General features: G+C 40.2%; 1 protein-coding gene across 2 annotated transcripts in view; it reads right to left on the reverse strand.

The window, feature by feature from the left end:
* Positions 1-3,914: 3,914 nt before the first annotated feature.
* The window catches only part of FBXO16 (F-box protein 16), a 57,106-nt gene continuing 39,175 nt past the window's right edge, over positions 3,915-21,845 (reverse strand). For both annotated transcript variants that reach the window (XM_063440806.1, XM_063440807.1), the window contains exons 7-9: positions 12,647-12,749; positions 6,421-6,646; positions 3,915-4,372 (exon numbers count right to left, since the gene is read on the reverse strand). In XM_063440806.1, coding sequence (XP_063296876.1) covers positions 4,305-4,372; positions 6,421-6,646; positions 12,647-12,749 — 397 coding nt within the window. In that variant the 3' untranslated portion in view covers positions 3,915-4,304. The remainder of the gene's footprint in view (positions 4,373-6,420; positions 6,647-12,646; positions 12,750-21,845) is intronic.

Here is a 21,845-nt window from a genome sequence, read left to right on the forward strand (position 1 = left end):
GAAAAATGTGGAAGAAAAAGGTGCACAAGCAGCAAGGATGACCGCAACCTGGAGAGGATTGTCAGGAAAAGGCCATTCAAAAGTGTTGGGGACTTTCACAAGGAGTGGACTGAGGCTGGAGTCAGTGCATCAAGAGCCACCACACACAGACGGATCCTGGCCATGGGCTTCAGATGTCGTATGCCTCTTGTCAAGCCGCTCCTGAACAACAAACAACGTCAGAAGCATCTTACCTGGGCTAAAGAAAAACAGACCTGGTCTGATGCTTAGTGGTCCAAAGTCTGCTTTTCTGATGAGAGCAACTTTTGCATCTCATTTGGAAACCAAGGACCCAGAGTCTGGAGGAAGAATGGAGAGGCACACACTGCAAGATGCTTGAAGTTCAGTGTGAAGTTTCCACAGTCTGTGTTGATTTGGGGAGCCATGTCATCTGCTGGTGTTGATCCACTGTGCTTCATTAAGTCCAGGGTCAATGCAGCCGTCTACCAGGAGATTTTGGAACACTTCATGCTTCCTTCCGCAGACGAGCTTTATGGGGATGCGGACATCATTTTCCAGCAGGACTTGGCACCTGTCCACACTGCCAAAAGTCTGGTCCAATGACCGTAGGATTACTGTGCTTGATTGGCCAGCATACTCGCCTGACCTGAACCCCATAGAGAATCTATGGGGCATTGCCAAGAGAAAGATCAGAGACATGAGACCGAACAATGCAGAAGAGCTGAAGGCCGCTATTGATGCATCCTGGTCTTCCATAACACCTGAGCAGTGCCACAGGCTGACAGCTTCCATGCCACGCCGCATTAAGGCAGTAATTGCTGCAAAAGGGGCCCAAACAAAGTACTGAGTCCATATGCATGCTTATACTTTTTAGAGGTCCGATATTGTTCTATGTACACTCCTTGTTTTATTGATTGCATGTGCATGTAATATTCTAATTTACTGAGATTGTGGATTTGGGGTTTTCATGAGCTGTAAGCCATAATCATCGCACTTATGACAAATCACGGCTTGAACTATCTTGCTTTGCATGTAAAGCGTCTATCTCATATATTAGTTTCCCCTTTTACGTTCCATTAATGAAATAACTTTTGCACGATATTCTAATTTTTCGAGTATTACCTGTATATATATATATATACGGTATATATATTTTTTTTAATGTTTTAATATTTTTTCATTTTTTCCCCCAAAAATTATTAAATCATTTAAAAAGCATATCCAGAATTATTAAATCGAGGCCCTAACGGGGAAGAACAGACACCCGATGTATAAAGCATCATAAAAAAGAATATGCAAACAAGTTAAAATAATTAAATAAAATATTACTACAACACTATCTAAAATGTGTCAGCAAAGTGCTGCAGTAAGCAAGCTCACAGAAGGACGAGTCTGGACCAATTCAGAGCCTGGGATCCTATTTTGTGAGTTATTTACTCCCATTATGAGTTAAGTACAGTGGAACCTCCAAACTAGAACTCTCCCTTACCTGAGCAATTCGATATTTAAACATAAAATAAAAAAAATAAAAAATCTTTCGGTACCAGACCAAAACTCGGTATTAGAACAAAATCACACGGCATTAACCTCGTTGGTATGACGCATCGGCGTCCTAGCACTAGACAAAGCAAACAGAGCTCCAATCTGTCAGAGAACAGAGCTGACAGGTAAAGAGAAGTTACATTTTCAATTAATTTACATTGTGTTTATTGTTTTACTGTATGATTTTATGCATGTAAGGTATTAAACTGTAAAATTTGTGTTGAAATGCTGTAATTTTGGGAGTCTGGAAACGGATTAATCTATTAATCCATGAATTCTTCTGAACAAATAGCTTCTCAAACAGCCTTCTGGAACAGATTAAGTTTGAGTTCTGAGGTACCACTGTAGTTTATTCCACTCATGACATAGAACAAGTAAAATTGAATAAACTGAGAGCTGCCATACTGTGATTGCAATCAGTTTATACACAGCCTGATTAACAATTGTGTATTAACTGAAAAAAAATTGCACTTACAGGTGGTCCTCGTTTAGCGACCTACCTGTGTTATGACGGCTCGCACTTACAACCAGGAGTAAGTGCGAGCGGTCGTGGGGATTCCCTGCTCTGGAGCGCATGTCTATGTTTGGGGAAACATCCCCGAATATAGATTAGAGGGATTCCCTGCTCTGGGGCGTTCGCTTATGTTCAGGGAAGTTTCCCCGAACATAGACAAATGCACCAGAGCAGGGAATCCCTAAACTCTTCACTTACCGACCAATTTGTTCTACGACCGGGTCGTAGGAACGGAAGCCGGTTGGTAATTAAAGAGTGTCTGTATAAGTCACACTCAGCAGGAAGCTCTCTGCACTGTACCTCATACAATTATCACAAGGTGCTTTAACATGATCTTTTGATGTCATACATTTATGCTCACAAATGCCTTTACTCAGAGATGTCACCGGCTATCTGAGCTTTCCAAACAACATGATTGCTACTGCATGCACGCCATTAGTGCTCTGAAATGGATTCTGTTGCTTTGACTGAAAGGCTAAATTCATGATTTTCAAAATTCATAAACCTCAAGTGCGGCGGCTGTATGGAAATGATACCACACACTCTTATGGAAAATAGCAGGAGCACCCTGATTGGCTGAAAGCCTTCAGCCAGTTGCTGGTTTGGGGAGAGCTGACAATAGAAGCTGCAAATCCAAGGGTTTTGCAGCAATACAGAAGCATAATATATTTCTATTTATTTATTTTTGCATTATTTGTATACTGTATTTAAAAACGGTTGACACCGGCCTGGAGTGTGTTTTTAATGCTGATATTTTACAACTCTCACTATTTCTAGCAGACACATGCCTTTGTTTGTTCGGTTTCCCTCTTGTTTCCCACCCCTCGTTTTCATGTGATTGAATAACCTTGCATGTCGTTAGAAAAGCAAAGATCCAGTCTAACGTGAGCACGGGAGATGCTGTCTCTGGCCACTGTTCAGTACAAGATCATAGGAGCTGCAGGTTAACAGCTCAAGACATATATTATTATTATTAATATTTTATTATTTATATAGCGCCATCAGATTCCGTAGCGCTATACAATATACCACTGATATCAGGGGCTATAGGGCAAGAAGCCATTTGATAGATTCAGTAGGCTTGGGTAGTGCAATATCAACCTTCAACATTGACTTAACTTACATTTTCTTGCATGGCATTGGCATAGGCATGCCAGAAGTTATTGTAATAATAAAAATGCATCTCTTTTACAATAAAGGGCAATCCTCAGGCTGCCTGAGCATACTGGGAGCTTCAGTAAAGTTGTAGAGCCGGGTTAGATCAATGAAATATGTATATTAAAAATACTTCATACTTGTTCAACATCCCACTGGCATCCAAATCTCCAGTTATTAATGTGCTAGAATCGTGTGCAATACATTTTACTACAATTTAAAGGAACACTGTATCACTATTTTAGATACCCAGCCGCCCTTACCGCTCTTTGAAAAGGTATTTTACTTGCCTTGTTTCCAGCACCACCTACTCACCGTGGATGGCCCTGTCTCCATGACTGAGATCATGAAATGTGACAATCTCAGCCAATCCAATGTTTTCCCATAGGGAAGCACCTCTAGTGACCGTCTGAGTGACTGCTACTAGAGGTGTTGCTAGGCAGCAGTATAAACACTTCCTTTTCTCTGAATAGGCAGTGCTTACAGTGCTCACACTGCAGAGACAGGCTGTAGACACCATAACCACTACATTAAGCTGTAAGTAATTCCCTTAATAGCGTAATTTTAAAAAATATAAGCCGATAATGCGTATACTTTACAACTTGGCAATTTCAGCCTAAAGTAGAAGTAATTGGTTGACAAGTCAGTGTTTGATAAGTTAAATCATTAGGGTTCAGTGACTAAAAGCCGGCTTATTAGGCAAATCACTCTATATTGTGACAGTCGTGGTATGTAATCTGTCAAGATGAGGTTAATCAATGTACTTTGAGGGTCATTAGTCACCCCCCAGGAAACTCAGACTGAGGCAATCAGGGCAGGTCATGGTGTTGTAATGTCCATTGTGTCTGTACCTTTCTCTTCCACCTTTAGGCTTAATGATGTCACGTCAATGACTGAGGAGGAACAAAACATGCAAGGAACAAGCAGACAGCACATGAAAGGGGAGATTGGATCTAAGGCACTGTAAATAACAAAACATGGTAGATGGGGTCATGTTCTGGGGACCGAGTCATGAGTTAAATCCCAGGAAAGTTAAACATGGCGGCCACCTTGTTCTCTCGAGTGCTGGAGTATACCAGCAGGTGCAGTAATCCTATTCTTCATCCGATCCAGCATTCGATGGGGGCAATTCCCAGGGCTGACTCTCGAAAAGAGGGGCAGCTAAATGGGATTTAAATAAAATATGTTACTTTGCACTGATTGTTCATATTACATGTCATACTTCACCGAAATCTTAACAGGGTCCTGGCAGCTTAATACAAATAGAAATAAAATAAAATGTAATGGCATATCAAATGTTGTATGGAATATACTGGTGCTTTATAAATACCAGTAATAATAAAATTATCATTTGTACTATAAATTGGCAATCTAAAATACGTTTAAACAATAAATGTTCTCTCTTCGAAAATGAATAAATACAAATTACAAGTTCTTTTTCATTTAAAGGGTTTAGAAAACGATTTATCTTCCCTTTTATTGGGAAATCCTGGATCTTGTGAGCTCTAAGTGATATCAAAACAAGCAACAAGGCTGCTTATTTTATATTAAAATTCTGGGTGGGTTTTAATATACGGTTTTTATTTCTTTGTATTTCTCTTTTGTAATATTTTACTTTGGTTTAGATACCATATCAATTGCATTTTTGAGTTTCCTTTTTTTATATTGCGTTTGTATTAAATGGATATGTTGCTTTTCTGTTCAAAAACTGAATAACATTTGTTTAATAAACAAAACACGCTGTTTTGGTTCTTTGTCTGGTGTGAGTGACACTTTACTTAATCAGATATGGTCCTACTTTGTACAAAGGATCAACCTGACCTCAGCTGGTGATAACTACATTCCTCAAAAACAGATAATGTGACAATTCGAGGGGCAAGCCTGGACAGCATGGTGGACAGACATGTTTTCAGTAAGCTCCTCACGATCTGCCATCAAATCCTGATTTTATGCCTATAATCCACCTTCTGCTACAGCTCTCGGGCATACTTACCTGCTCCTGCAAGTTAAGGTGTTCCTCTAAGGGAGTTTGCTACAATATGGAACCCTCGGGGGTTCGAATCAGATACGTGGCCCTGACACTGAAGGCGGCCTCTGGAAGGGAGAAACGGGCGATCTGCGTTTATGTACCTAGTCTACTACGCTTAAGATATGCATTGTTAGCCTATATCTTTCTCTAAGTATGTTAATTTGTAGCCTAGAATATGTCATGAATCTTGTCTCGCGGTAGGTTTGCCTAGCTTGTTACTACTTATTATAAAATGAGGCAGTTTACGCAGGATAAATAAATACAATAAAAAAGGCTGCGCACAAATATAAAATCCAATGGTTAAACAAAAAAGGAGAGAATTAGTCCAGCTATTATGTCCTTACAAGTGTCCTTGGATGTTGAGGTCTTCTACTTGTGTAGTGGTATCACTTGATATGAAAGATAAAAAGGAACAAGGAACAACCAATGGTGTAGTACGTAAAATTCAGGTATAGGCGTGAAAAATAATAGTATAAAACTCACATTTACCAGAGCTAATGTCCAGCTCTGGAGTGAAGTGCGTACAGCGGTTTAATCCCCGCTTATGGGATATAAAGCAGGTTCCTCTCCGTTCCTCACAGAGAGGAACCTGCTTTATATCCCATAAGCGGGGATTAAACCGCTGTACGCACTTCACTCCAGAGCTGGACATTAGCTCTGGTAAATGTGAGTTTTATACTATTATTTTTCACGCCTATACCTGAATTTTACGTACTACACCATTGGTTGTTCCTTGTTCCTTTTTATCTTTCATATCAAGTGATACCACTACACAAGTAGAAGACCTCAACATCCAAGGACACTTGTAAGGACATAATAGCTGGACTAATTCTCTCCTTTTTTGTTTAACCATTGGATTTTATATTTGTGCGCAGCCTTTTTTATTGTATTTATTTATCTTATTTTAAAGGGTTTGAGGGATTCCCTTTTTTTAAGGTTGCTGCCAAAAAGTTATCTAGCGCTGTCTTATTCTTTTTATTTATTAGTTTACGCAGGAGCCTGTTTAGAACTGTGCAACAATCATTCAACCCCTTTGTATATCCTTGCTAACACTACATTTTCTATTTTCTATAATTATACCATATTTGGCCTCAATAAAAGATTAAAAAAAAAAAATTGACATTTCAATTATCTTTTGTATCGGGATATCCAAACCACTAGAAAAGGAGAATGTATTTACTTGGGGAGCTTCTGGAGGTCCTAGTGTAGGCTTTCTTTCCACGTTCAGATATTTTGGGTACAGCAGATGCTACAGGCGCGGGTCGAATCCCAGCATTCCACTCTGTGCTATGAGCCAGACTTTTGGCGTTCGCTTTAGTCACTGGGTATGTTGTAGTCTGGTGGGCTGCCCAGCTTGGCCTGGAGGAAGCTTTAGCCATCTTATCAAAATCAGCAATAACGGACATCTAAGTGAACAAAGCATGTGATAATAAATGTTAAAACCAATGGCCAATTCTGCTATTTTCTCCAATGAGTGACATAATGGATGTTAAAATAACTCTCCAGGACCAAAATAACTTAGGTGTTTTTCTCCACATTCAAACTTATTTATGTTTGCAAAAGCTAGCATTTTTGCAGGTTTCCGCACCATACCCATGTCTCTTTAGACCTGCCTCGACTTTTCATAAAAATGTCTTCCTGCAGTTCAGCCATGAGAGATCAGTGCGCGCTGAAGACTTGACTATAATATTTCAAAGCCTTGCTAAGGGAAATAACAGAACAGTGACAGGTTGTGAGGCGGGGTCATATTAGCAACTCAGCTCACACTGATCTCTCATTGGCTGAGCTGAGTATGTACACCTGTACTCCCAATCAGGAAGATATCTTGTAAAATGTGGAGGTGTGGCTAAGTGGGAGGGTGTATGCAGCACAAAGCTGTATAAGGCATAAACTTGATCAAAACATTATGTTGGTGCTTGGAGTATCTCTTTCAATGTAAAGAATAACTGTTAAAGGACCACTATAGTGCCAGGAAAACAAACTCGTTTTCCTGGCACTATAGTGCCCTGAGGGTGCCCCCACCCTCATGGCCCCCCTCCCGCCGGGCTCTAGGGGGTGGAAGGGGTTAAACTTACCTCTTTCTCCAGCTTTCCTCCTCTTCTCCTCCTCCATATCGCCGTCATCGGCTGAATGCGCATGCGGGGGCAGGAGCCACGCGCGCATTCAGCCAGTCCATAGGAAAGCACTCTCAATGCTTTCCTATGGATGCTGGCGTCTTCTCACTGTGAAAATCACAGTGAGAAGCGCGGAAGCCCTCTGGCGGCTGTCAATGAGACAGCTACTAGAGGCTGGATTAACCTCTGAAACTGCTATGTTTATAGAAGAAAGGGTTTATCCTAGCTGGACCTGGCACCCAGACCACTTCATTAAGCTGAAGGGGTCTGGGTGCCTATAGTGGTCCTTTAATTAAGCAGTAGGGATATTCTATTGATTTCCAGAGTGACTGCTTCACTTTTGCACTTTGCAATATAATTCTGACTGTGTATACACATCATTCTATACACATCATTTTGACTGTGTAAAATGAATATACCATAACAAATGTGTTTTTTCAAAATAGATTCAATTTGTCATTTGATTATAAATTCACTGGTATTTGGGGTTTTGTGAATAAGACTATGTTTTGGGGTTGTTGAGCAAAGGAATTATGAAGCAATGGCAAAGGAATTACAAATTCTAGGCCAAAAGAGACAAATTGGACTAATTCTCCACCTCGGCTATTTTATCCCACAACTTAAAATGTCCTTGTCAATTTTCCACAATTTCCAGTTTCGTGAATAGCCCTGTGTTACCTGCAATCAATAAACCAATAACCGCTGCTCAGGGATAACCCAGCACAATGTTTTAAAGGTTACGTATCTGGTGGATGTCCGGAAAGGTTTTTTATTTGACATGCTTGTGTGTCAGAGGTTAAAAATCTGTATGAACAAAGAAATAAAAGCATTTTTCTGCATGCATCTTTGATGTCAGTGAGCTCATTCAGAGCCGGTAATGAAGGTGTTTGTCAATGACAATCTTAATCCTTCTAAAATATGACGGATGGGACACGGATATGAACAGGTGTGCAAGCTGATCCTGCATGTGAAGAGGGTATTGTGCTCATGGAATGTGGAAGCTGGACACAGTAATGAGCCAACTGGAGGGGTATTATCTATACCTGGTGATCACATGCAGTGCTTCCCAGCAAAGAGTTAAAGGGACACTATAGTCACCTGAAGAACTTCAGCTTAATGAGGTTGCTCAGGTGAGAACTATAGCTCCCTGCAGCCTCTCATGTAAACACTGTATTTTCAGAGAAAATACAGTGTTTACATTGAAAGCTAGGAACACCTCCAGTTGCAGTCACTCATATGCCTCCATCCACTCAGATCTGCTGTCAGCAGAGCACAGGGCAGCATTGTGCACAGCATCCTGTGATTCAGTATCTCCTCCCTCTGCATGCAGACACTGAACTTTCCTCATAGAGATTCATTGATTGGCCAGGGCTGTGTTTGAATCATGCTGGTTCTGCCTCTTTGTCAGTCTCAGTCAATCCTATGGGGAAGCACTGTGATTGGATCAGGCTACCACATGTCAGCAGACTGCTTCTTTTTCTGAGTCTAACAGCATGCAGATTTACAGCTTCTGGCTTGAATACAGTAAGATTTTTACTATATTTATGGAGGCATGAGGGGCCCAGGGGGGCTAGATGGTGGTGTTAACACTATAGGGTCAGGAATACATGTTTGTGTTCCTGATCCTATAGTGATCCTTTAATGTGCTGGATAACATAAATATCAATCAATATTAGCAATAACATAAAATGACAAATAGCGGCCTTGAGTCAAGGCTGCTGTGCTGCTGAATAATATGAAGGTATTACATATATTATATACTTTTATTATATACTGCATGTATTAGATTAAACTATATTATATACTGCATGTACTGAATTACACTATATTATATATAACTATTATATACTGCATGTACTGGATTATACTATATTATATATTACTAGTATATACTGCATGTACTGAATTACACTATACTATATACTACACCTCTGAAGTGTATCTATCCACTAGCCAGGCTGCAATCCAGACACCTTTAAAGTGTATCCTTCAACTAGCCAGTCTGTGATCCAGACACCTCTAAAATGCATCCACCAACCAGCCAGGCTGTAATCCAGACACCTCTAAAGTGTATCCATCAACCAGCCAGGCTGTAATCCAGACACCTCTAAAGGGCATCCATCAACCAGCCAGGCTGCAATCCAGACACCTCTAGTGTATCCTTCATCTAGCCAGGCTGTAATCCAGACACCTCTAGTGTATCCTTCATCTAGCCAGGCTGTAATCCAGACACCTCTAAAGTGTATCCATCCACTAGCCAGGCTGTAATCCAGACACCTCTAAAGGGCATCCATCAACCAGCCAGGCTGCAATCCAGACACCTCTAAAGTGTATCCATCCACTAGCCAGGCTGTAATCCAGACACCTCTAAAGTGTATCCATCCACTAGCCAGGCTGTAATCCAGACACCTCTAAAGTGTATCCATCAACCAGCCAGGCTGCAATCCAGACGCCCAGCTCTGATCACTGGAACAGATAGCAAGATTCCTGATATTCTGGTTACACATAACCTGAGGCCACAAACTAGTCAACAAGTAGTAATATATGTATTATTCTATTATGTCAAGAGGTTATACTATGCTCATTTTATTTTAATTATGTTTTGTTCAGTGCTTTCATACTCTGACATTTAACTCTAAACCTCCTAGGGCACCGCACATTTTGATCCTTAAAACAAAATAAACAAGTATATAAGGCACTAAAAATGAATCGACAAAACGAAAATATAAATTGTGCAAAATACAGCAAAAGTGCAATATTCAAAAAAAATGATGCATACATTTCAAACACAAAAAAATGCTTAACCCTCTTTGTGCAACACAGCAGTGGCGGATCCAGAGCCTGATCTCGGGAGGGGCACTTGTAGATTATTTAAAAAAAAAAAAAAATCCTGGCACAATAACCACTACAGCTCAGTGTAGTAGTTATGGTGCCAGTAGTGCCAGGATCCCACCCCAGCGTAAGTAGTCATACCGTTTAAGAACAGTTTGACAACTTACCTGGGGTCTGCTGGGATATAGGGCATAGGAGAAGTGGTGTGTGTTAGGGGTGAAGTGTGTGTGAAAGGTGCAGTGTGTGTGTGAGCGGTGAAGTGAGTGTGAGTGCGTAAGGGCGGCAGTGTGTGTGTTAGGGGGCAGTGTGTGTGTGTGTGAGCACTGTATGTCTGTGTGGAGCAGTGTGTGTATGGGGGGGGGCACTGTATGTATGTGTGGGGCAGTGTGTGTATGGGGACGCACTGTGTGCAGGGCAGTATGTGTATGGGGCAGTGTGTGTAGTGTGTGTATGGGGACAGTGTTTGTGGGACAGTGTGTGTATGGGGACAGTGTTTGTGGGGCAGTGTGTGTATGGGGACAGTGTTTGTGGGACAGTGTGTGTATGGGGACAGTGTTTGTGGGGCAGTGTGTGTATGGGGGCAGTGAGTGTATGGGGGCAGTGTTTGTGGGGCAGTGTGTGTGTGGGACACTGTCTGTATGGGGGCAGTGTTTGTGGGGCAGTGTGTGTATGGGGACAGTGTGTGTATGGGGTCAGTGTGTGTAGTGTGTGTATGGGGCAGTGTTTGTAGGGCAGTGTGTGTATGGGGCAGTGTGTGTATGGGGACAGTGTTTGTGAGGCAATGTGTGTATGGGGACAGTGTGTGTATGGGGGCAGTGTGTGTATGTGGGAGCAGTGTGTGTAGTGTGTGTATGGGGACAGTGTTTGTGGGGCAGTGTGTGTATGGGGTCAGTGTGTGCAGTGTGTGTATGGGGGCAGTGTTTGTGGGGCAGTGTGTGTATGGGGACAGTGTTTGTGGGGCAGTGTGTGTGTGGGGGCAGTGAGTGTATGGGGGCAGTGTGTGTGTGGGACACTGTCTGTATGGGGGCAGTGTTTGTGGGGCAGTGTGTGTATGGGGACAGTGTGTGTGTATGGGGTCAGTGTGTGTAGTGTGTGTATGGGGCAGTGTGTGTATGGGGGCAGTGTTTGTAGGGCAGTGTGTGTATGGGGCAGTGTTTGTGGGGCAGTGTGTGTATGGGGACAGTGTTTGTGAGGCAATGTGTGTATGGGGGCAGTGTGTGTATGGCGGCAGTGTGTGTATGTGGGAGCAGTGTGTGTAGTGTGTGTATGGGGACAGTGTTTGTGGGGCAGTGTGTGTATGGGGTCAGTGTGTGCAGTGTGTGTATGGGGGCAGTGTGTGTATGGGGACAGTGTTTGTGTGTATGGGGGCAGTGTTTGTGTATGGGGTCAGTGTGTGTATGGGGTCAGTGTGTGTAAAGGGGAAGTGTGTGTAGTTTGTGTATGGGTCAGTGTGTGTATGGGGTCAGTGTGTGTAAGGGGTCAGTGTGTGTAATGGGGAAGTGTGTGTAAGGGGTCAGTGTGTGTAATGGGGAAGTGTGTGTAGTGTGTGTATGTGGGACAGTGTTTGTATGTGGGGCAAGGAGGGAAGGGACGCTTTTTAATAAATACATTTTTTTTATTTAATAAAATTAATATATTTATGTCCCCCCTCCCTTCTTACCTTTATTGAGGACGAGGGGGGGCATTTCTGGATCCCTGGTGGTCCCAGTGGGGAATCCCCGGTGGTCCAGTGGTTACAGTGAACTCTAGCCCGCGCTCCAGGGCTAGAGTTCACTCTCGCGAGATTTGCACTAGACGGCAGGGGGGAATCTCGGGGGGGGGGGGGGGGGGTGCAATTGCCCCGTTGCCCCTCCTGGATCCGCCAATGCAACACAGCAAATAGTGTTTCACTCACAATACTTGATTAAGTTACAATATGCAAAAGAGAAAATATAAAACCAAAATAGTGTAATATTGCAAGATTCACGTATTAAAAAATCTAATATAATTTATAAAACTCACAAACATTGAGCAGGTAATAGACTGTTCAGGCTATCTGCTCATGACACTGTACTCTCTCTCGTACTTTGTGCTCCGAGTAGCTGTCAGTACTTGGTGTGTTGGTGCAAGACACAATATTGCAATATTACACTATTTTGTTTTTCTCTTTTTTCTTTTGCATATTGAAAAGCAACTTTTAATTTAAGTATTGTGAGTGAAATACTATTTGATGTGTTGCACAAAGAGGGTTAAGCATTTTATGTGCTTCAAATTTGTGCACTTGTTTTGCAACAGATTTTTTGGGGGGAATATCGCAATGATTGCATGTTTTTGTGATTCGGCACAATCACAATACGTTATGCACTTTATTGAAATAAGTATTGTATTTAATAGAATATTTTAAAGGTATAGCGCACTTTATATAATTTATATTTTTTTACAATTTGATTTTGCCAAATAGCCAAATACAGGGATGTATACCAGTGACTTTGCTTTCCGTAACTTGTAGGAAGTCGGTGAAGATTTTGTCCTTTTCTCTGAGTCCTGATGGTTGCGGTTGGATGTTCCAAAGCCAGACTTTCGTCTAAAGTTTAAAGAAATGTAGGAAAAATGTTACAAAACTTTATTATTTTGTTTCTAAAATGGCTTGTTTTAAACGTTATGTAATTTAATACAGTGTAGAATAAACAGTTAATATTAACAGACAATGCACATCATACAAAGGCTAATAACTCATATATAAAGGAGGAATTAACCCCTTATTATAAGGACGGTTGAGACATTACTACGTTCTTGTAAGCATCAATAAAGAAAGTTGGGCTTATTAGAGGTGTAGATGATTCTATAATTTATTCTGTACATTTTAATTAGTTAGCTGGAGGCAGGGGTTATTCAGACCCTCAAAGAAAGTACTTCCTGAGGATGGGTGAGATTTCAGTCAAATACCTAAATCAGGGAGATAATAAACCACTACTACTGCAGAACCTCTTGGGGGGAAATTATCCCAAGTATACTCTTATTGTTTGTGGACTTCAACACACCAATCCACGTAGAGTGTGATAGGATTTCTGCTCCTCCTGAGTTAGTTTAACGCTCACAGTCAGTTCATAAGCCACCTGACAACACTTCAGAGGACTTATGGTCACAATGTAAGCCACAACGAATATACCAGGTGCTTGTACAGCACTGCAGTTGGGATTCTGAATACAAATACTTGGCTCATAAGACGCTGACTCAGGAATCAAGTGCAGGAGATGGCTAGGACTGCTGATGTAGTGGTAAAGTGTGTGCACTTAACTAGTAAAACTACACCTTTTATTATCTCTCCCCTAGGAGCAACACGACTGCACTCTGAGCCTGCCAAGCTGTGACAAATCTGTCCAAATCTGTCTTTCTGGGACCTGCTACAGTTACTGCGTGATGCCTATACTCTTAGTAAACGTGGCGTGCCGGACACGACTTCCACAGATCGCATTTGATTCTGTCCTTCATTGTAAGTTTTGCGAGGCCTGTAACGAGCTCAGCCGTGCAATAAATAAAACCAGTTTAGCTTTCAATCCTTAGTTTGAGTGATCTATTTCAAAGCAGTTGAAAGTCCAAAAGATGTTGGCAAGCTGTGGCTAGGTGACTGTTCTACGCCTGGCAAGGTCTAAAGCTGAAGTAGGCAATAAAATGCTTTGTTCAGTTTTATTCAGTTAGTACAGGCTTGGAGGGAATTTTTGGGTAGGCTCTTCACCTACTGTAGTATATTAGCTCGGATGATGCTTTGCTAGCCTTTATGTAGCTCTTTAACCTACAGTCAAGGAAAGTATCATGGAGATTGTGGCTATGTGAAACAATGTGACATACAGGATAATCCCATTTTGCACTGATAATAAACCCTATTCTGACACAGCCTATACGCCTGATTAATAGGTGGAGCACTCCATTGGGCTCCCATGGGCTGTATGGATGTGATGATAGATACAATTTGTATAATTTGTAACATTCTGTCAGAAGGCAAGACACAGCCAGATTACCCCTGTGGAATCTCTGTTCCTTTGCCTGAACTGAAATCGCGTACATCATCATCGCCTGAATGTTCTTCGAGGTCTAAACATATATTATCCACATGTCACATAACATTTAAACGTTGTTTTTTTTAAAACAGTCAGTGCAAGACATTCTTAAAACAACACGAACGATAAGATCTTGTGGAGAAAACAGGAATGCTGATAACTATATTCATGGGCCAGTCCTTATGTCTCATATGGAAGAGAAATTATGACTGATTTGAGTAATTTGTTCCCGCTTAAGGTGATATTATCATTTAAAACTAAGTGAGGAATGCGTACAAATTCAAAATGGTTTAACCTTTTAAAGAAAACATTTATCTATCCATTCTGACCGTCAAAGACCTGTAATATAATAATTAGTACCCTTCATTCTAAAAGCCTTGTTATAAAAAATATTACATCTTTCTCTCCTAATATATCTTTGACTCTTCATTTTGAGCAAATGTAAATGTTTTTCTTTATTATTTATTAAATTTACACAAGTGCTTCCCTGATTGCTTGGTATCTCGGCCTCCATTGTCCAAGTGAAATTGAATATCAGTTCTACAAGATGTGATAACTTTCACCCGAACTGAGCTCCTGGTGCACAAATGGGGCTCCATCAGGACACGGTTGGAGCTGGTTAGTAAATCTGAATTCATTCAAAAGACAAGAGGTACTCGGAGGTGCGCAATGCCAATGACATCCAATATTTAGGCACCTATCTCATTACCTAGCAGGGTCAACATGTAGAGCAGTGTCACATTTTCAACTTTCCAAACTATTAGGAAAAAGTAGTTAGAATGGATCATAGTTATCGAAATACAGATACTAGGCTTAATTGTACACATTCTGTAAACGAACCAATGGTTTATTAAGAGACCTCAACCTGACATTAAGAATTTAATAATAATCAATTTAGCTTGTGAAACTAAGAAGGTACAGATCACAATTCGTGCCGATCACCACCGAGTAAAATGTTTTATAAAATGACCACGATCTCTCGTTTCATATTTGCAAATCCCAAATTTTATTCATTCCATCCTTCTACACATGTCTGACTCTGACTGGCACTACATCACCTTCCAACACACAAAAAGGTCCTCTGTGCTACTATCACTTGTACATCCATGATGACGAATTTACTCTCACTTGTACACCCACATTTACCACTTGATTATCCCAGCAGATTCTAACATTTCCCAGATCTTTCCATTAAATCATAATCTTTACTCACATCAATAAATAATAAAATGTTTCCAGAAACCACCTATTACGAGACGCATCTAAAACTAAGGTATTACGCTTATTTTGACCCTGACAGGAAATATTGTCTTAAAGTGCTAGATTCATAGCCTTTGGTCATGCAGTCACATCCATAAATTCTTGGATGAGATTAAACCTTATGCTGCTAAAAAAAAAAAAAAAAAACCCTAAATGCAACTTAGCTTGGACTCCAGAACTGGCAACCTTGGGCTGTGGTGGAAGACCAGGGATACCTTAGACTGCAGACAGAAGCCAGAAAATGAATCAAATGTCCAAACAAGGGTACCATCAGAACCCCCATCTAGCAATATTCTTAATGCTAAACGCATTAATTGGCTGGAGACTAGTGGTCATAATGAATAACTCCCAGGCAAATTCTTCAAATCATGGGGCGCTTTTTCACTAGAACCCCAATTAAAACTCAAATTAAAAACAATGTCTCAAAACACAAACTGGTATTTGGTTCGTACCCTCAGAAACGACATCCCAGTGACGCTTTAATTCCATACTGTGACATGGAGCTGGAATATTTCCATATTTGGACCATACACACCTTACAGTCTTTATATGTACATGAAGTGAGCCACCTAATTTATGTTTTATTAGGATTGTTGGTTTCTTTAGAATGACACTGGCATTGAAAAAGTAATTTCTCATATGTCATATGTTGATTTTTTTTTTTTACTTTTTCAGTCATTTTATTTTAGTTATTATTTTCTCATGTGTTTTGGGGGCTATATGTACACCCATACACTAAGGATACACTTATGTGTATTATGAATGTTCTGTTTTCCCATATACTTTATATGATTGAAAAACTCAATAAAAATTTTAGAAATTAAATATACGTTTAGACATTTTATTTTCCCAGTCCTAGTTTCCTCTCCCAACTGACAGAGATCAGAGATGACATTGACACCAGCCTTTAATTATTGCTGAAATGGTGTCACATTTCTTTTGAAAGCCAGGTCGAAAGGAGTGTAAAACCAATCTGACAGATGATACCTTCAGACACTGAACAAACTATGAGAAAGATCCACACTGAATGGCACAAAAGGAAGCATTTAAAGTGGTTAAATAGGTAATAATGCATTTCAACATGTGAAAAGAAACATCAAATTATCAATTACGTTAAAAAAGTAAGCAGGTAACTTCAGTAGAAGTCAATATACATTTTATCGGCCACAAATGAATATTGTCTGTGGTGCAGTGTTGTATGGCCAGTGATGCAGAATGTGAATACCAAATAGGTGCATGAACTTAGCTTGTCCAAACATTGCAAACGTCCAGGGACCAGGGATCATGTAAAGAATGTTGCACTAGTGACAGCAATATCTGCTGATAGATCGAGCATAGAGACATCCAGCTACCATCCATCATCCTTATCACATCAGTTTAGTTTTACTAGCGGCTGATTAGAGAACCTTAGGAATCCATCACTAGCCTCTTCTCACCTATACACTACATGTAAGGCACGCTCCATTGAGAAATAGCTGTATAACTATGTTTATGAATGGTTGAGTGGAGCGGTTTCCTTGATAATCTGCCGACAAGCAAGCAGTGAATTCACCAGTGATACATAATAAAATGCTGCATTTTCTATTCATATGGAAGTGTAATGATCTATATGGCTAAGACCTCTCAACATCTATGTGTTTTCATAAAGAAATCAATTAATTCAGCTAAAGAAATGTTTTTGTTAGTGGGTGGATTCAAAATGAAATTGAAAGGGACACTCTAGGCACCAAAACAACTTTAGTTTAATTAAGCAGTTGTGGTGTACAGATCACCAGTCTCATTGCTCAATTCTCTGCCACTTAGACATTAAATCACTTTGTTTATACAGCCATAGTCACACCTCACAGCATGTGACCTCCACAGCCTTCCTAAACACTTCCTTTAACCCATTAAGGACCAAACTTCTGGAATAAAAGGGAATCATGCCATGTCACACATGTCATGTGTCCTTAAGGGGTTAATGTTTAAACTTCATTTATTGCACAGTCTGTTCAATTTAGAATTCTTATCTCCTGCACTGTTAATAGCCTGCTTGAGCCTCCAGGAGCCTCTTGTACGTGATTACAGTTTACTTTACAGAGTTAAGAGTAAAGTAAGTTAAGATCTGATTGAATTGTTTCCATTTTGTCATGCAGGTTGTGTGAGTCACAGCCAGGGGAGGTATGGCTAGGGAAGCATGGACAAAGACAAAAGTGATTTAGCAGTGAGACGTCAGAGACATAATCTATACACTAAAACTACTTCATTAAACTACAGTTGTTTTGATGCCTATACTATCACTTTAAAGTCAAAATAGCCAAACTGGAAATATTCTCTAAGTCAGCTATCCTTTCAGTTCGTCTACGCTGGCATTAAATCAGAAATTTACTTTGAATTCATTATCAATTCTTACTTTAGTAAAAACTGCGGTCAGTAAAATCTGTACCTAGTCTAATGGAATCATAATCCATTGAGCTTTATCTTGAGCCTATTGGAAACATACGGGACACTAATGTGGAGGACACTGATCACCTAGTAAACATCAACCCCTCCCTTGACCTCTAATCTATTAATGGACCTTTCATGAATGCAGTCCCTTGGGAAACACCCTAACCTGCCCTCGGGGTAACTTGGACAGGTCAATAAACACACCTAATTACTTCCCATTCTTAATGGATGAGGTCTCTCTGAAATTGCGTGGGATTTCATATTTATCTCTAGGTGCAGCTTAGATCACCCCTCATTGCACTCTGCACAGAGACGTATAATTTGGAACCCACAGACGTCTCATCCCCCAGAAAGTAAAATCCTGGGTGTTAAGATTAACTTTGTAATGTGAAGGACTGTCTGTCAATATGTGGCTGGAATTCAATGGAGGAAATGTCACTCTGCATCCTGATGGAGATTTATGGCTATGGATCAAGGTGACTGATCTTGGTAAGTTACCTCCAACCCTGCCTAACAGGTGTTTATCAGTGATGTTATTTACTTATCCCACCATATCTGCATATTTTGTAGCATTGTGTGTCAATTTAGATACTGATCGAGGAGAAAAACTGACTCTGCTTGTTTACAGTTAAAGGTATAGTAACACTTACATTTGAAAGGTACAGTGACTCTAGTAGTTTAAAGGTATTTAAACTACTAGATGTGATATTTAAACAGTAAATGTCACCCACCTCCCTGGAAGGGAGCTCTGGTTGTGCCAAACAAGTCTCAAAGCTGTGTTAAGATACAGAACTCATTCTCTATGTAAGTTTGCTATAACCTCACTTCAGAAACAGCAACGTGTCAGCTCCAATTAAACTTTATTAAACTTTACATAAAGAAGGAGTGTTTATTGTTACGTCATTTATGCTTTATTTAAATATAAACACAAATGTCGTACAAAGCACATTTTGAGAGGTTGTTAAAGGGTAAATGTCACTTACCTGGAATCATTACACCTCAGCACACATGACTTATGCAGCCTGAAACTCTGTTCCGGGCAGCCTAATGTCAATTCTGAGCATATTTTAAATGTGTTTTCAGCGCACTGCAAACGTTTGTCATCCCTTACTTACTTTATGCGCTCCCTCCCTCCTTTCATTGCCGGTTACATTTTAAAAAATAAATAAATCCCTTCCCTCTTTCCCCCGCTTGCTGTCTCAGAGCGTACAAATGGAAAACGGTCCAATCAAAAGTCTCTATGTAAAGCCTAGGTCAATATTATTTGAAGTTCCAGAATGTAGAATGAATGTATATGTTATGTACACTATGTATTAATGTTCAGATAAAGGCTTTTCAATCCAATAAATGACTGTACACTAATAATAATAAAAAATGATGGTATAAAATGCCATGTGAATTTATTCCAATGTGGTGTAGTTTGTTTCTGTTACCTTGTTTCGTTTCTTGACCTAAAGAAAGGGTCCACATCGATGCACCCACAAAACCACACAGGGAGAGATTCCAAGTGCTTGTTCCTTAACTACATATTAGGCATGTTCATTCATCGACTCGTTAAAAAGAATCAATTTGTCAGGATTTGTCCAGTATAGAACCCCTTTGAATTCCTTTTTAAACTGATCTGTTTAAAATGGAAAGGGGTTCTGTGCCAGACAATTCAATTCATCAACAAATCGACACATGCACACCTATGTATATATTTTAATTAAAGCTATTCTGAACACTAGCCTGTCCTTGGCCAGAAGTCTTATCTGTGATGGTCCACCCTTGACATTCAAAAACCCTTTAGTGCATTCTCAAACATGGCCTTTCTTTCACCCTTGGTGTAGTTGTATCCAGGTTCATATATAGTTCTCTAACATGTCTCTCTCAGTAGTAGTATTGCAGAAGTCACAATACTTCACATGGTATATCACTTTTTCCATGGATCATGTCATGTCTTATCCAGAGGCTCACAGAGATAATTATAGATACATTGATCATGGACTGCATGACACTTTTTAAAACATCCAATGTTACGAACTCAGGGCACGCTTATCTCCAAGGCATCTTTAGAAAGGATACTGTACTAGTGAGCCACGTGCTCTGTTTCACGTTGGGAAGCTGTGATTTATTGAAAGGTATTAGTACAGTATATATGATCTCTTTGTCAGACTGAGCATATTTACTGACTGCCTGATGATTTATTGTACCGTGATAGGATACATATCAGTACATACATCTGCAACTTTTCAACTTTCAAGCATATATCACAAGTCATTCTTAGTCTCAAATGTTTCATTTCAGTGTTAGTGATTGTTAGTTACGTAGAGTTTACTGTTAGCAACGTGGACTTGTTTAGAGAGATGAAAGTCTGATAGATTGACCTACAGATACAGAGAGAGATAGAGAAAGAGACAGACAGATTAAAAAAGGTAGAAAAAGAAAAACATTGATACAGTGTAGGAGAGAAGAACTTAGAGAAGAAGAGAGAAAGAAATATATCAAGACAGCGTGACGCCATGTACGCCACAACAAGATTCATCGTGTCTCTGTAAGTTAAAGTCTTCCTTCATATAGCCCAGTGCTGGCTGTGCAAGATACAGTGCAGAAATTAAATGTATCATATCTTTCATCGCACAGAATATATAACGAATATACAGACCTAGCAGCAAAGGCAAATGTGTAAATAAATAATGTGATTTAAAAGCAAAGCAAAAACGGTTTGGCAGAGAAAGCTCGACTCCAAGAAAACGTTCTATCAGACAAGAAGCACAGAGACCCAAAGAACACTAAACTAAGCACAAAATGTCTCAAAAACATTATCACAAAGAATAAATACAACAATATAATGGACAAGTTGCAGGGAATCAGTAGACAAGTAGGTAAAAACTATTTTTGTGATACGTGGGATCATATTGGTTTACACAAATACTCCAAACCACTAGCAAATGAAAATAGGAGTATCTGGAAAAACTATTTTGAAAGTCTCCTCAAAGATATGCAGAAAGAAAATCTGGAAAAATAATATGACCAAATTCATATAAAACATGCAGTGTTGGGATATACAATCAAAGACAAAGAAAAGCCTTTGGATATATATATTGCAACCAAAGGAAAACAAACAAAAAAACATTACATTAATCAAACCCAGAGGATGGGTCTCCACCACAAATCTAAAGAACAGCTCCCAAGAAATACAAAAACTCTCTGTAAAGTATTTAACCTGGTCCTGACTGCTGGATATTACACAGGAGGAATGTGTGTAGCGTCATTGGGTTACTGTTCATGCTGACTAACCCGTTCCTATCTCAACAACATGTACTGAGCAAGTGTCCGGGAGGATTCAAGGCAAACCACAGCATATACCCAGCACCGTCTGATCAATCACCGAGTACACCATATTCAACTATGCGTGCCAACCAAGAGAAGCATGGTTTAGTTTATAAAAGAGTTATACAAGGTGGTGCTAATCATGGCTTTGAATTTATATTTTTGCATAAGCTTTTCAGACGATTCAATATGTTGAAAAATAATTTAAGAAATTGATTTTATATAGATATATAGGGTGTTTCAAAAAGATGGACCCGATTTGAAATCACTATATCTCTGCAACCACAAGCCGTCCATGAATGAAACTCTTACCACTTGAAAGGTAAGGGCTGGATGGGTGCAAGTTCGGTAGCGTGGTCTGCAGCCGCCATTTTGCTAGGCGCTGTGCGGTCTGTGCGCGGGCTGTGGCGGGCCTCAGGTGCCAGTGGTAGCGGGTGAGCCAGGCTGGTGGGGTCCGGGATAACACTGACAGGACCATAGGGAGGGGACGGGGATTCCTCATCAGGTAAGTCGAGGATCGTGGCGGCGGGGGAGCGGCCGTCTTAAGCTTTTCACCTTTGGACATTGGCTAGATACGATGTCAGATCAAAATCGGCGGCCTACTGGTTATTTAATAAAAAAAA

The sequence above is a fragment of the Pelobates fuscus genome, chromosome 2 (genome assembly GCF_036172605.1).
Source record: "Pelobates fuscus isolate aPelFus1 chromosome 2, aPelFus1.pri, whole genome shotgun sequence".
Classification (NCBI taxonomy): domain Eukaryota; kingdom Metazoa; phylum Chordata; class Amphibia; order Anura; family Pelobatidae; genus Pelobates; species Pelobates fuscus.